Source organism: Panthera leo, chromosome A1 (assembly GCF_018350215.1).
Source record: "Panthera leo isolate Ple1 chromosome A1, P.leo_Ple1_pat1.1, whole genome shotgun sequence".
Classification (NCBI taxonomy): domain Eukaryota; kingdom Metazoa; phylum Chordata; class Mammalia; order Carnivora; family Felidae; genus Panthera; species Panthera leo.
Genome location: NC_056679.1, coordinates 196742967 through 196759205, shown reverse-complemented (window position 1 = coordinate 196759205; position 16239 = coordinate 196742967). Strand labels below are relative to the sequence as shown.

At 40.2% G+C, this 16239-nt stretch overlaps 1 protein-coding gene across 7 annotated transcripts in view; it reads right to left on the bottom strand.

The window, feature by feature from the left end:
* The window catches only part of CSNK1A1 (casein kinase 1 alpha 1), a 47830-nt gene extending 33362 nt beyond the window's left edge, over window positions 1-14468 (bottom strand). For 2 of the 7 annotated variants that reach the window (XM_042949505.1, XM_042949524.1), the window contains exons 1-2: window positions 13792-14468; window positions 13069-13175 (exon numbers count right to left, since the gene is read on the bottom strand). In XM_042949505.1, the coding sequence (XP_042805439.1) occupies window positions 13069-13175; window positions 13792-13914 (230 nt within the window). In that variant the 5' untranslated portion in view covers window positions 13915-14468. The remainder of the gene's footprint in view (window positions 1-13068; window positions 13176-13791) is intronic. The other 5 variants (XM_042949531.1, XM_042949518.1, XM_042949540.1 and 2 more) reach the window with 3 other exon arrangements.
* Between the last annotated feature and the right edge of the window lie 1771 nt (window positions 14469-16239).

Here is a 16239-nt window from a genome sequence, read left to right as displayed (position 1 = left end):
GTTTCCCTCTCTCTCTGCCCCTTCCCTGCTCATACTCTCTCTCTCGAAAATAAACAAACATTAAAAAAGTTAAGAAAGAAAGAAAGAAAGAAAGAAAGAAAGAAAGAAAGAAAGAAAGAAAGAAAGAAAAAGAAAGAAAGAGAAAGAAAGAAAGAAAGAAAGAAAGAGAAAGAAAGAAAGAAAAGGAAGGAAGGAAGGAAGGAAGGAAGGAAGGAAGGAAGGAAGGATGGATGGATGGATGGATCTGGTCTAGTACAATCTTTCTGATTTCCCTCCCCACAACCCTAAATTACCAGACTCTAACAGAGGGGCACTCTCAACCACAATACAACCCCGCTATTCTCCATTTAAATACAAGAGTCTCAAATCCTTCTGGTAGTGTGTTCATTTGATTACTTCTGGAAGCTGCAGGCATCTGTGAACTTGAGTCAGATGCTGTAACTTCTAACCTAAAACTGTCAGTACTTATTAAGCTCCATCTTATTAATGGCATTCATCACGAAAACAGAACCAATAATGCAAGACAGGTTCGACTACATTCTCATTCATGGTAACTCTTCAGCCCTTTCTGAAACAGAACTAGACACAGAACTAAATATGGGTTACCTCTTGGTTTTCTATTAATTCTCAATAAACAAGATTGCTGTATAATTCTCATTCTCCTTAAGCTTCCCTGGCCATAAATGCTCTGTAGATTTGTAGCCTTTATTTTTAATACAAGACACCTAGAATTTAATGACCTGCCACCAAAAATGTAAGAGCATCCATCTATTCCTTCTCTTGCAATTTCCCATTTAAAATGCAATCCAGATTTTAAAAGGCTAGCAACACGTAATTTTTATCCATAATCCTTTGGATTTATAACTTGCAGAAATACCTCTAAAATGGTTTGAGATCCAGGGCATTTTCACTAGAGAAAAGACACTCAATACCATTTGGCTACTGTAGAAAACTGAAAAATCAGGTTTAATAAAGAAAACACTCGGAATACACAGAACTACAAACACACACAGATTAGATGGATTTCTCCATACTGGCAACTTACTTAGACGTGAAGTAACTAAAGTTTTAGTTGTAGGGATGGCAATCAAAGTAGTAACTGATAATATCATGATCTCAAGAAATTTTAGATATTAATTCAATCTTTCAATTCTTTCTTAGAACTGTTCAACCTTTTTTAACTGGCTGATTTTCCCACCTTTACAGTCTCACAAGCCTGGGGAGGGCATTAATAAACATGGAACTAACTGGGAATTAAACAAGGCTAAAAAGGGAAAAGAAAATAAATATTGGGGGGGAAAAAAGGAAATACTGGAAATCTACCAAATGAATGACCAAACTTGCATTAAATGTTATTTAGCCACAATGACAAAGAACTTGTCCAAACAAGTTGGAGAATGGAGGTGGAACAACTCGTTCTATACCAAAATTTTTAAAACTTTTTGGTGCTGCGGAGCTCCCACCTTTGCTAGTCTGATAGTCTATGGACTCCTCAGAATATTTTAAATGCAGAAAATACACAGCATTAAAAAGGAAAATTACGGAGAAATTTCACTACAATGAAAGTACTTAAATTTGACACAGTAATGTATCTTTATTAATGCATTAAATAATGATATACGGGCAAATCTAATTAATACTATAATTCTGAAGCAGCAATGACTGTAAACAATATTCTGAGATATCTGCAACAATAATGTGTTATGGAAATATGGTGATAAAGCCGTAAGGCACTGCTAAAGATAGTGGAGATTTCTTGCCTACATTTATAATAGAAACAGATCTTCCCCAATTTACCATGGGGTTATGTCCTGATAAACCCATCACAAGTTGAAAATATCCTACGTCAAAAATACACCTAATACACATAATATACCGAATACCATAACTTAGCCTAGCCTACCTTAAACGTACTTAGAATGCTTAAGTTTAGCCTAGAGCTGGGCAAAATCCTCTAACACAAAACCTATTTTACAATAAAGTATTCAACAGCTCATGTAATTTGTTAAGTAATGTATGGAAAGGGGAAACAGAACGGTTGCATGAGTATAAACAGTTGTAAATGTACCAGGTGTTTATCCTCACGAGCACCTAGCTGACTTGGAGCTACCTCATTGCTGCTGCCCAGCAACCTCCCGAGAGAGTCATACCACATACTGCGAGCCTGGGGAAAGATCAAAACTCAAAAATTCAAAGTATGGTTTCTATTGGATGCGTATCACTCTCACACTACCGTAAAGTCTAAAAATCGTAAGTCAGTCAAACGGTCTGAAGTCTGGGACCATCTTACTAGATTCGGTTAGAAGTTCATGAGAATAAAGATGTCATTGTTTCCCCTAGCTACCACTTGAGAGGGTAGAATGAGGAATATCTGTACCAGATTAAGAATCCCTGTTTCAAGACCATTTTGGGTTCTTTTAAATTTTATTAGGTTTTTTATTTTAATTCTCGTATAGTTAACATGCAGTGTTTTAGTTGGTTCAGGTGTACAATACAGTGATTCAACAATTCTATACACTGTCAATGCTCATCGTAAGTGTACTCTTTAATTCCCATCCCTTGTTTCACTTATTCCCCTCTTCCTCAAAACCCAATTTTTAAGGTAAAGACACCGCAGAGTAAGATCTGAAAAGTTGGGCATCAAATGTATGTTGTGCTCAGCAATACTACTGTCAACTAAGACGCTTTTGTTCTCCATCCTAACCCTCCTAACTGCTACTACTAATCCCTTGCAGACAATATCATCCCCAAGATCCTTGAATTAATGCTATAAAATTTTCATATTTCTCAGTCTCCTTGTTCCCTGCCCTTTGCCTTCAAAGATGCATAAATGTTCCTTAACCCAAAAAATTATAAAAACACAAAACCAAAAAATGTGCTTTGGTACATATCATTACCCAGTACTAAAGGTACCATTTACTGATACAAGCAGTATTTATGGTATCTAACAAGACAAAACCAAGTAATTCCTGCTTTCATAGCTTACAGCAGTGTGTGTATGCAAATAAATAAGTAACACATTTGATGGACAGCCCAGTGCTGAGAGGGCCCCAATTATGGCAACCCAATCTATCTTTTCTGACAAGCATTTTCCGACAAGCATGGTTGATCCCTGAAGTGTAAAATGGCTGATGGCCAGGTAAAGAGATGGATGGGAGTTAGGAGGGTGCCTGAAGTTTGGTATTCACAACAAACTGGAAGTAGCCAGCATGGTCGGGACACAGTGAAACAAGGTCACCTTTTTTCTTGCTTACCAGTTAACTTGTTGAAAACCTAGTTTCCATCTGCCATCTCACTCTCATTTTTTTTCTCGATTCCCAGCAAAATAGTTATCATTCTCACCATACTACCCAGAATTATATTTCAAAGATCACAAATGGGGGTGGCCTGGGTGGCTCAGTTGGTTGAATATCTGACTCTTGGTTTTGGCTCAGGTCATCATCTCATGGGTTCATGGGTTGAAGCCCCACGCTGGGTTCTAGGCTGGCAGAGCCTGCTTGGGATTCCTGGAGCCTGCATGGGATTCTTTCTCTCCCTCTCTCTCTGCCCCTCCCCTACTCATACTTGCTCACTCTCTCTCTCTCACTCTAAATAAATAAATGAACTTAAAGAAAAAATAAGATCACTAATGATCTGATTTCTGTCAGTCCTCACTGTCACTGCTCTAATATCGGTAGTAGTATTACTGGAAGACAGCATGTGGAGAAGTGGACAATATACCTACAGCTTTCATAATACCAATTATAAAGGCTTTATCAAATTTTTAAAAGAGCATTCTAAGTAGAAACAAAGTGGATCAGTGGTTGTCTAGGGCTGACAGGATATGGCCAGTGATTGTTAGTTAATGGGTTCAAGTTTCTTTTGGGGATGATGAAAATATTCTAAAATCAGGTTATGGTGATGGTTGCACAACTCTGTACATACACTAAAAACCAATCAACTGTACACTTGAAATAGGTGATTTATGTATGTAAATTACCTCCTTAAAGGTTCTTTCTCCAGGGGTATCTGGCTGGCTCAGTCAGTAGAGCATGAGACTCTTATCTCCAGGCTGTGGGTTCAGGTCCCCACAATGGGCATAGAAATTACTTAAAATCTTTAAAAAAAAAAGTTTTTCCCCCAAACCTGTTCCTCCAATGTCTGATTCAATACTTATTAAGCACCTACTATGTATCTGAAACTGAAGTGCTACAGGCATCTTTAACAAGCTCTGTAAGTAATAATTATGTATGGTTCAGGGTATTATTGTGGGCTAATACTCAAGATACCATACCTTTGATGTTAAGGAAACATATCCACACTGAGACTTACACATTTCCTCTTAATTTTCAGCAAGAGAGACAAATTCACAACTATATGCCAAATGCATGGCATATGCTCAGGAAGAATGGAAGTCTCACAAAATTTGTCTCTAACTGAAATGTGCCCAGTATTTTAAACTATGCCTGGCACATAGTAGGTACTCATATGTTTCTTGACTGAAAGAAATTCTTGCTTATCCTCTAGAAAATACTGTAGGAGGTGTTGTGAAATTTATTAAGTTCACCAAGACACTTTTGAACATTTGAGCTTTCATTAGAAGAGTAGAAGCTAACCTTACTCTCTTCTTTAAGAGGGATACAATGTTACTCTGTTCTTTAAGAGGGATACAAAGTATTAATATCATGGAGGTTCGAAATGGGAACACCAGAATTTCAGTAAGTGGAACTCTCTGATAAGAATAATTATAACTGGGTGCCTGGGTGACTGAGTCAGTTAAGAGCTGGACTCCCGATTCAGGCTCAGGTCTTGGATCTCATGGTTCGTGGGTTCGAGCCCCACCATCGGGCTCTGCACTTACCGATGCGGAGCTTGCTTGGGATTCTCTCCCCCCTCCCCCCCACCCACCCCCACTCCCCCACTCACTCTCACTCTCTCAAAATAAATAAACTAAAAAGATTCTCTCTCTCTCCCTCTGCCCCCCCCCCCACATGCTCTTAAACAAACAACGAAAAAGAATAATTGTAATCAAGTGCAAACAGCCAAAAAGGAAACAATCTGACCTCAATACATAAGGAACAGCAGAGTAAAGGAAAGGAAAAGAAGGGTATTTATGTAAAGGTATAAACTCCAGTCTGCTTAGGAGAATTTCATTAATTTAGTTGTTACCAAGAACAATGTATTAGACACTTCTAATACAACTAAAAGACCTGGAAATTGACACTTAAAACTTACAGTAATTTCATGCTATTACCTTCCAACAAGCAGCTTATAATCAGATCTTACACTCTCCTTTCCGTGAAAGTCACATTAAGGACAGAATAGTCTGGCAGTCTAGGCAAATACAACAGATTAAATACCTAGAGTAGCTTCCAGGTGAGGTGAAATATAGTAAACCTCAATTTCAGGTTAATTTGCACATCTTTCCACTATACACTTAATGAAGGCACAAATGAACAAATGAAACGTATGGATGACCTATATGATGTGTGCTTAGCCACTGTCACCATCTCGTCCCCCTTAAAAATCCTCCAGTACAAAAGTTGCAAAGTCCTTATGTTGATCTAGAACCAAAAGAAGTTGCAAAAGGCCAACACCACTAAGAAATACTAAGAGATGTTAATAGATACTTAACTTGATAAATGTCCACAACAGCAAGACTTCACTGTGAAATTCACGGACATTAGCATTTAATAACATGGTAGTAGTTTTACACACCATTCAAAGCTGAAGGAACTAGTACAATCACATTTCCATTTGTAAATTGGCAGCCAGCTACGGAGTTCAGCTGAATACTTAAGAAATACTAAGTACTACAGAGATGATAAATACTCCCACTAGGAGCTATGCATGCATCAGGTATTCCTGAAGTTTTATAAATGTGTAGAAGCAAACTTTCTACAGGGTTCCATTAAAAAAGGAAATGCACATAAATAAAATAAAAGCAGAATTTCATTATTATGAATCATTAGTGCCTTTTTTACCCAACACTATTCTAAGAAACGTAAAAGATACCTCAGTCAGCGAGACATGGTTCTTTCCCTCCAGAAATTTCTAGAATGCTTTCTTGTGGAATGTATCTGAGACATGTGAGCACAAAAGTGATTTCAAATACTGGTGTTAGATACTTTTCAGAAATCAAAGCATTTGATTGTACAGGATTACAGTGTATTTTCCAGTGCCATGTTTCTTAGTATAGGATTTCCCAAATTAACCCAATTCACAGGAGGAGGTAAATAAGTCTTATCAAATTGTAGTTCTAGAAAGATGGGACTTGGTGGGTTGTGAGCAGGGAAGCACTATAACCTTGAAATATGGTGCAGTAAAATGGTTCCAAAAACTCTGTTGCACATCAGAATTACCTGGGGAGCTTTTATAACTCTTGATGCTTAAGGCATACCCCCAAACCCAATAAATCAAAACATGTAAGTGGTGCCTGGGTGGCTCAGTCCACTAAGCATCAGACTTTTAAGATTTCAGCTCAGGTCATGATTTCACAGTTCAAGAGTGTGAGCCCCGCATTAGGCTCTGCACTGGTAGTATAGAGCCCGCTTGGGATTCTCTCTCTCTCAAAATAAATAAACTTAAAAAAAATTTAAAAATAAAGAAATAAAACAAAATATGTAAGGTTAGGAGCCAAATGTCAATTTTTTTTTTTTAAAGCTCTCCATGTAACTCCAATGTGCAGCAAAGTTTGGGAACCAATGGCACAGTCTGAAGAGGCAGTAAGATCTATTTAAACAACACATTAGCTGTGTGACTTTAGGCAAATTAACCCCTCACTCTCACACTTTGTACAAAACCCCCATTACAGGACTGTTGTAATGACACAGACCATGTACAACGTCCAAACAGTCGATTCTACTTTTCTTTCTTGCACACAGATGGAAAAGGAATGTTTAGCCAAACTGAATTCAACAAACTACCCAGTTGTTTCAGTAGTATGTATCAACATCATAAATTAAGACAACTACATATTAAAGTTAGAGAAAATTATTGCATCAGAGAATAGAAGAGCCGTATTTTAGCCTACTGATCCTATCAATTTATACAATGCATTAGAAAACTTCTTAAGACCTAGTTAATCCTACAAAATCCCTTTTATAAATGAAAGCTGACATTACAAATTTTAGAATTCATTCTAGGTTTAAACCTAGATGACATCACAGACAGATCTCTAACTCTTGACTCTCATATAGTGCTCTTTCCATTTCCCTTTACCTTGAGGATCAGAATGTACTCTACAGCTAAATCTTTTTGTGCAATACTTCCAAGGTCCCCATTAAAACATATCCCACCGAGGACTTTCAGAAAAGGAAGAGGCAGTATTCTGGTTCCTCTAAGGAGAATAAGGCTAAGATCTCAATTGCCACTCAGTGTTCATCACTCCCACCTGATTATCTCATTAGACAAGTTGTACAGCACACTTCGTGGTGCTAAAAAGATTACTAACCTGTAGTCTTGCATGTGGACAAATCAACATCATATTCAGAAAAAAACTATGTAAAAATAATCCAAAAGACCAACTTAAAAAAAAAAAAAAAAACCTACCCTGTCACAAAATGTAGTTTACCAAGGATTAGCAGTATTAAAAAAAAAAATCAGGGGTGTCTGGGTGACTCAGTGGGTTACGTGTCCAACTCTTGGTTTTGTTGGCTCAAGTCATGATCTCATGGTTTGTGGGATCAAGCCCCGGCTCAGGCTCCATGCTGACAGCACGGAGCCTGCTTGGGATTCTCTCTCTCTCCTCTCTCTGCCCTTCCCCCCACTCTCCCTCTCTCAAAATAAATAAACATTAAACAAATGTTTTAAAAAAATCAAATATGTTTTATCTCAATAGGGAGTGTGGGTTATACCAGCGTATACATTTGTCAAAACTCATTTGATGGCACATTAAAAGCTACGCATTTTACTGTATATAAATTACATTTCATTTTCTTAAGTTACATCTCAGTTTTTTAAAAAATCATTAAAACATGCATTAGTCCATGTTATGTGATTACTGATCATTTAAATTTCAAGCCACCTGACATTGTTTTGGAAACAAAAACAGTGACAAAACCCATCATTTTAACTAAGTAGTCATTTTTAGTTTGAAAGCTACTCACCTAACCTCAGAAAAACTGTTAAAGTTAAGGATGGATAACATACCAAAATAAGCTTAAATGATTCCATTCGTAACATTTGTTTCAAATTCAATTTATAACATTTATAGACTTCTGGACATTAAATCTTCTTATGGGGCGGGGCACCTGAGTGGCTCAGTCGGCTATGCGTCCAACTTCAGCTCAGGTCATGATCTTGAGGTTCATGAGTTCAAGCCCTGCATTGGGCTCTGTGCTGACAACTCAGAGCCTGGAGCCTGCTTCCGATTCTGTGACTCCCTCTCTCTGCCCCTCTCCTGCTTGCTCGCTCTCTCTCTCTCTCAAAAAATGAATAAACATAAAAAAAAAAAAATTTAAAGTTCCTTACTATACACTGACAACTCAGGAGAAAAACCTCATTAACTGATACTTTAGGTACTCTGAAACAAAATGATCTAGCTCTAAAAATGATTAAAGCCAAGGTAAAGTACATATTCTATACATGGGCTCACAAGTATTTACTTCTATTTAAGCTACAAATCAATACTGTCCAACAAAAGTTCTCATCCTGCAATCCATGAAGCCAAAGAGGGCAATAAAAATTATTAGCATCTAGTTAAATAATACAAACAATAAGTAACCTGTATTTACAGAAAAGATTTTCAGTTTCTCTGAGACCAAATGCCATAAACTGAAGGAGGCAGAGTATGGCTCTGTAGCATCACATGAAAAGGTGTGAATCAAGTATGTGAACAGGCATGATTTGACCTTGACATAAAGGTAAAAATGGCTCAGAAAAATTAGGAGTTAGGAGACTCTAGTCACCTTTCTGAGAATCAGTAGTCTAATTTGCATTGAGATATCAGGCTATATCTCTCAGGTTTCATGCAGCTCACAAATGCTGCTACTTAATGCTACTTAAGCATCATTACATTATTCCATAACTAGAAACCCATTATAAGCCACCATAAAGCATGTTTAGTATATTGTGGATTCAGTTACCTTGAGTTAAAAATCACATTTTTCATGCATCCAGTGATCTGTAACAAATAAAGACCTATCCAGTACAGATGGCATCTTTGTTCTCGGACAACAGCATTAGAACTTATTTGCAAGATATATGCTCAGTGCCAAAAAAGCTAAGATTAAAATTTAAGCTGCTTTTAACACTGAAGAGTAAGGATTAACTAGTACTTTATAAATATCTTCTATAATTCTTAAGATTCAGAGAGAGCAAAAAAAATGGTTAAAAAAATAAGGCAACAATTCTCCCATGCCCCTTCCCATCTTCTTTATTTTCCAAGAAAAAAAAAAATATATTCCATTAATTTACTTCCTTCTAAACGGTACTGATAGTTTATCTGATGCAGATGGCATTTTTAATAGTCTTGAGTGGGGTTTCTATACTAAATTAAGATTCAAAGGTAAAACCTACATGACTGAAAAGTCATCGTAAAATTTCAGAGCTGGAAGTTCTGAGATCAACTAGGTCAACAACTTCTATTTAGGTTGGGTACCTTGTTCAAATAAAATCCTACCCAAAAGCTCAATTTGCAAAATTGTTTTTCTAGAAGAGTAGGAAACCCTAAACCTTTCTGTCCACTATTTTCCTTTCCTATTCCAACAGAATTAGAAAATTACTAACTTGGTAAAATCCTCTTTGCATGTCCTAGATGAGGAAACTAACTGGTAGGCCCAAAGAGGTTAAAGGATTGACTGACCCCAGACCACTCTGTCAATATCCCATGACAAATCTAGAGCTTGATAGCATAAATCCTTCTTTAAAGATCATGTTAATTCAATTCAAATTGAGGGGCACAAACAGAAGGTTGTAAAAGAAATGCAGTAATTGTTAAATAATGTTTTAGATGTTTATTTTGAGAGAGGGAGGGGCAGAGACGGAGGGAGAGAAAAATACAGTAATTTTTAACGAGCTTCCAGAAGTCAATTAACGATTTTAGTTTCTCAACTAAAGAATGACCCTAGTTTCTTAAAAATATGGAGAGTGAACACCACCCTCATTCCTGGTCTTTACACCAGCACTGGACGCTATGCTTCGGTAGAACAACAGTTCCCTTACTATTTTTTAATTAGGTCTGCTATGTGGGCCAGGTAATTTTGAGCCCTTGTTTTAGGATATCCCGAAGTATCTTAAAATAAATTGGTGCGGAGGCTGGGAAGAAAATGAGTTAAATGTAATTGCAGCAAATTCCAAATTTTTTAAAAGTAAGCTCTATGTGCAACATGGGACTTGAACTCATGACCTCGAGATCAAGAGTCACATGCTCTACTGACTGAGCCAGCCAGGCACCCAAAATCTAAATGTTTTATATTTATATCCATCTAAAACACAGGATAACACACAGACTACTTTATTTCATCTCAATAAAGTAATGTCAATTTACTTTAATATTTACCAAGTAAATATTTATTGTATATATGCTATATATAGGTAACATGGAAACAGTGGGGAACAAAATGAAGGGGTGGGAAGTTATAACCACCCAGAAAAAGAATTTATGTAAGTCTTTCTTACCCTTTTCACTTCAGCAGAAAAAAATTCTCTTACACTTTATAGCTAATGAACCACTACTGTTCCTATGTACCAGAGTCTACCACTCCTAAAACAAATTTACTCTTTCCCCACCCTCATCCAATTACTACTTTTGCATTAGAGACTACTCCCAGAAGCCACCCGGTATTCTTGGATGCCCTCCCCAACCAGTTCAACCAAGCTTTCTTCCTTAAAGCCAGATCCTGAAATACCATCACCTCTCCCAGGAAGCGTTAATTTGAAAGCCAGGTTAATCTCTCTTTAGCTCCACCCAGTTTATAACTACAACTCTCTCTGCACTCAACATCTTATAATAGATGCCTATTATTTTGCTCACAGTTTCATTTATTCACGTGCTTATTCAGTATATTAAGCATTGCTCTTGTCGGTCTATGTCAGTACTGTTCTTAAAAAAAATTTTTTTACATTTTATTTATTTTTGAGAGAGAGAGAAAGAGAGACAGAGCACACGTTGGGGAGGGGCAGAGAGAGGGAGACACAGAATCCAAAGCAGGCTCCAGGCTCAGCTGTCAGCACAGAGCCCAAAGCAGGGCTCGAACCCATGAACCCTGAGATCATGACCTGAGCCGAAGTCGGACGCTCAGCCGACTGAACCACCCAGGTGCCCCAGCACTGTTCTTAAATAAAGGCTACCAGATAAAAGGGTTTAGCACTGAAAATGCCAGATGCTTAATGCTTTTTGAAAATTATTTTGAATATGTTAAATCCAACCTGATTTGTGAAATTTATAAAACCTCCCAGCATGGATGAATCTGAAGAGCATTATGCTAAATGAGAGATGTCAGACACAAATGACCTCATACTACTGTATGACTACGTGTATGTGAAATTCTAGGTTAAACTACAGGGATGGAAAGCAAATCAGTGGGGGCCATGAGTGGAGAGGTGTGTTTAAAGGCAAAAGGAAAGGAGTTTAAAACTTTGGGGCTAATGCAATTGACTTTTTATTTTGAGGGAGAAAAAAACTAGACGATGTAATAAAATTCTTTAAAAAAAGGGAGGGAGGGTGGGGAATAGGAATCACTTAAAATCTTCCATCATGTTGGATTTCACATTATCTACCTTATAAAATAAATGATTTATCACTTACAACCAAAAATATCTACCAGCATTGGAGATTTTTAAGGATAGTATTACTCTGATTGTTTCCACATCTGAATTAATGTATGCAATCCAGTCCTTAATTCATAAGAAATATAAACTGGGATAGAAAAAAAGGTTACAGTGACTCTGATACCACTCAGCTTTTAGCTCTCTCTGGTTCTTTTTGCAAATGTTATTTTTGAGTAATTGCTGAAAAATGGCTTGGCTTTAAACAATCTGGCCTCTGTTCTAGGTAGATACTCTTTAATCTCAAAGTCAAATTAACAACCTTTAAAGTTAACCATTTTAAAAAACCCCAATGCCTGGTCATCATGTATCCTGATCACTATTACTATTTGCCTTCGCCAGTATCCTATCCCCCAAAAGACTACAATTTCCTCGATGTGAGGAGTTACCGACCAAGTAACTCAACAGGTTAAAGCTACTTACCGCACTGTGGTTATGTGATTAATGTTCCTTTTAATACAACTGATCTGAGTCAATTTCAATACAGTAGTGCTCAAACTGCCTTTGCCATTACTCATAAAAATCTAGTGCACAAACTGAAACGCGGCTAACATTATCCTTCGTGAAAGAATAATTAACACTTTTAAAGGGACTATGAGGGATTCCGCATAGTATAATTGAACAATTTCACGTCGCATCTGCTGCAGAGATCACAAACAGACTGTCATTATGCCATCCCCTTCCTTGGACCCCACCGCCGCCTGCAGCTTTATTCTTGGCTTTTCAAAGGTTTAATCCACTCAGGGCTGCTAAAGGGGGAATCAAGGAAGGGTCACTTGTGAACCCCAGCATAGAAAAGGGCAGGAATATGTGGTTGAGTCACGTCGTTCCGCCATTTTCTAAGCGGAGGAGGAAGACATGTTGGAACAAAAACACAACAAAAGAGCAGCCATTTCCCAAGCCAGCTCCAATAGCAACCCGAACTGGCCGAACCCGGTCACTTGGCAGCTTCAAATCCACTTCCCTGGATAAACCTAAGAACATCAGAGGTGCCGGCGCAAAGAAAGCGGCAGACAACCCTTCCGCGTAGGGATCAAAGACGACCCGCACACTTAACTGCAAATGAAAGCCTCGGGAAGAATGACGGAAGCTAAATGGAGCACAGTGTAACAAAGTGAAATTCTACGCGAAGTTGGCAAACTAAAAATTTACTCAGTGATTGTGGCGTCTCACGGTTCACAGGAAACCATCGGCTATAGTAAACCCAGGAAACTCAAAGACCAAGGCCCGGATCCAGCCGGTGTTCCTACCTGCCTCTACCCATTTCCCCCATTTCCGTACTTCCCTCCGTGCGCCGCCTGTTTGCTTATGGGTTCTTACCGTATGTGGGGGATGCCCACCCCACCTTGAAGGATCTTATAGAGTTTGCTCTCGTACAGCAACTGGGGATGCCTGGCCTTCTGAGATTCTAGCTTCACTGCCACTTCCTGCAGGGGAGAGAGGGGACGATGGCATCAACATCCCTAAGGATTCAATGTCACTGGGGAAAGGAGGGGACACATTGGGAAAGCTCCGACTCGAGACTACAAGGGGAAGTACGGGGCCCAGAGAGAAAGCTCTCTTTCAAATTATAAAACGAGGCAACCGGCCTCAAAGGCCTCTTCAGGGGATAGTGACGAAATCGGCACGTCCTCGAAGGTGCAGGAAAATGATTCATCCAGAAAACGTAATGAAAGGTTTAGAAGGAAACTGACGATCGCAAGCAAGAACCCCAACAAAATAAATCCATATAGAGAGAAAAACACGGGGATCACAGAAATAGGGTTTTGCCGTTCTCACCTTAAACGACGGCTTAAAAAAGTTCGATTAAGGTGCATTTTCAACAAGCTGGGAAACTTCATAGTTCTCCCAACCTTTCTATCGGGTTCTTTGCCTTTTAGGGAAAGAGAGCGGGGGAGGTTCCTAAGCCGGGAAAACTGGCTCCCTCTGGACTCCCCTCCCCAGTACGTGCGTGCGGTGGGGAAAGGCCCGAGCACTTTGGGGGTTGGGGTGGGGAGTGAGGGCTGGCGCAGCGTGGTCGTGAACCCCACCCCAGGTGATTACCTCGCCGTTGGTAATGTTGATCGCCAGATAAATGTCCCCGAAGGAGCCAGACCCGATCTTCCGTACCAGTTTATATTTCCCTCCGACAATGAATTCGGCCTTGGAGCCGCTGCTGCTCGCCATCCTGAGAGACGAAGATGGAGGCTGGGGCCAAGCCCCGACACCTCTGAGGGGAGAACAGAGGCCTCTGGGGCTCGTCCACTGAGCAGGCTGCGGAGGAGGGCGGCAGGAAACGGCAAGCGCTGGCTCTTTCCAGGCGTTACAGGGCCCAGACTCGGTCAAGGGGACCCTGAGCACCGCCGCTCAATCCGGCTTCTTTTTGCCAGGCCGCAGTTTATGAGGGGGTTCTCGCGGTTACCGGGCTGGGCCACTTGTTCCTGGGCGGCCGCCGCTGCCTCGCTTTCACGGCGACGTCGCGGGCTGGAAAAGGGGCGCGGTGGTTTAGGGCGGCGATACCGCTGCCACCACTGCCGCCGGCTCCCGCCCGGAGGGACTCCTGTCACTCCGCCGACGCCGCCATCTTGTTACTCCGGCTCCAGCCAACACAAAATGCCCCCAGTCCCCGGGAGCCGCTTCTTCACAGCGCAGAGCACTCTGGGAAAGGGATCTCAGGCGCTAGCCCCGGAGGGTCGGCAACCAGAGGGAGGGCGGAACCGGATCCGTGAGAGTCGCGGCCCACGCTTCGAGCGTCACCCCGTCACCGCCCAACTGCGCATGCGTAATGCACTCCTGCTGCTTGCGCAGGCGTGCAACGGGCTCTCCTCACCCCCGCCCGGGGCTCACTTCCACTTCCGGTTGTTGGCTCTTCCAACCTTGCTACCTGTTAAACAGTCACGTCGGACCCGCCTGGTGTCTGAAAGGTCCCGTGGCCCGCGGCCTCGAGAGCTTGTTAGGGAGGAGTCACCTTCATTTTTCGTGGAAGATGGGAACTTCTGGCCTCCTTGGGAGTTGGATGCTGACCTTTGCTCCTTATCTGAGGCCCTTTTTTAACCTTCGATCTTTCCTCCGACCACTCCCTGAGACCGGCTTATTCCAGCCCAGTTCTGTTTTGCGAGAGGCTGTCACCTCTGGTGGAGAAGAAGAGCAAAGCAGACGTAGCTGGGCTGCGTTTGTTCAGGGTTCCCGGTTTTGGCTGAGTCTGTCTAGCTCTTTAGTCTTAAGAATTAGAGTTCTGCGCTTTATGGAGTGTTGGAGAAGTTCACATTACAGGAAGGGAAAAGAAGGAAGCAGGAGTTACCCTGCCGCCCTATGTCTTTGTGTTGTTTCTCCACTGATACAGTTGGTTCCCAGGGAAAAAACCAATACCCGACTCAATTTTAGTGGCAGATCAGTCAACAGAATAAAATTTACAACTGTGGGAAAACTGCATGTAGAAGTTATTATTCCACCGTCCCCCCCCCCCCCCCAAAACAACTCCGTAGTGACTGGTCATATTCAAAACTGCAGTACTGATCCAAAAAATATAGGGTGGAAATAACTATCACAAAAATAAAATTGATAACGTGTAAAACAGCAAACTGTAATGTTACTGTTAACGTTTATAGAGGAAAACTTTTTACTATAAGTTGATTTTAAAAAATGTTGACCACATTTTGGTTTATAAAATTTGACCCGAGAAAACGGCTTAGTTGTAATGATCACAAAAGAAAGCTCCGTAAGCTGATGCTATCAACTGTAATATGAATCAAACCCTGATGAATGAATCCAACCCCACTTGTAAAAGTTTAAGCGAAATCTCTCAAAATAGTTTCATTAAAATGGAAATGGAAAAAAAATGTAGACCCGACTGCAACCTTGAAAGCTGATTAAGTAATTAGTAATGGGGTTCATCCTGAAAGGTAACTAAAATTTCTCCATGTGATTCTGATTCCTACTTAAATACTTGTATTCATAAAGCTCTAGTCCAAATATGTTAAGTGTGGAAACAGATCCCCTAAGGTTTAGAATGAAGTTTTGATGCACTACCTAAACTCACGCTGCCTGTCTCCCAAATCAGCACTATTAGACATTTTCCTTTAGTGACTCTAAAGCGCGGTTGGCCTACTTAAAATTCCTTGCTATTAGATTCTGGTCTTTAAAAAAAAAGAAAAGCCAGGTGTACGCATCTTGAAATTTCCAGAGATAGCTACTATTCTGCTGATTTTCTACCACAGACATCCAAAATTTAATGGATTCCACACCTTGAGGAGATCCCCACAGGGCAGATGGGGCATACATTTAGAGGGATTTTTTTTTTTTTGGAGGGGGGAAGGGGTCTGGTGAGGATACAACTCCATTGTGGAATGGGAGATGGGATGGGATGGAGGCAGAGGTGTGCATGGAATGGACTAGATTAGGGATTTCCAAAGGTCGGTGTAGGGACAAGGGCAAGTCTGACAGTTTTCCATAAAGGTATTAGGAAAATAAGAGCAGTATAATGCATTTTTCTTGGATTTTATTTAATTTCAA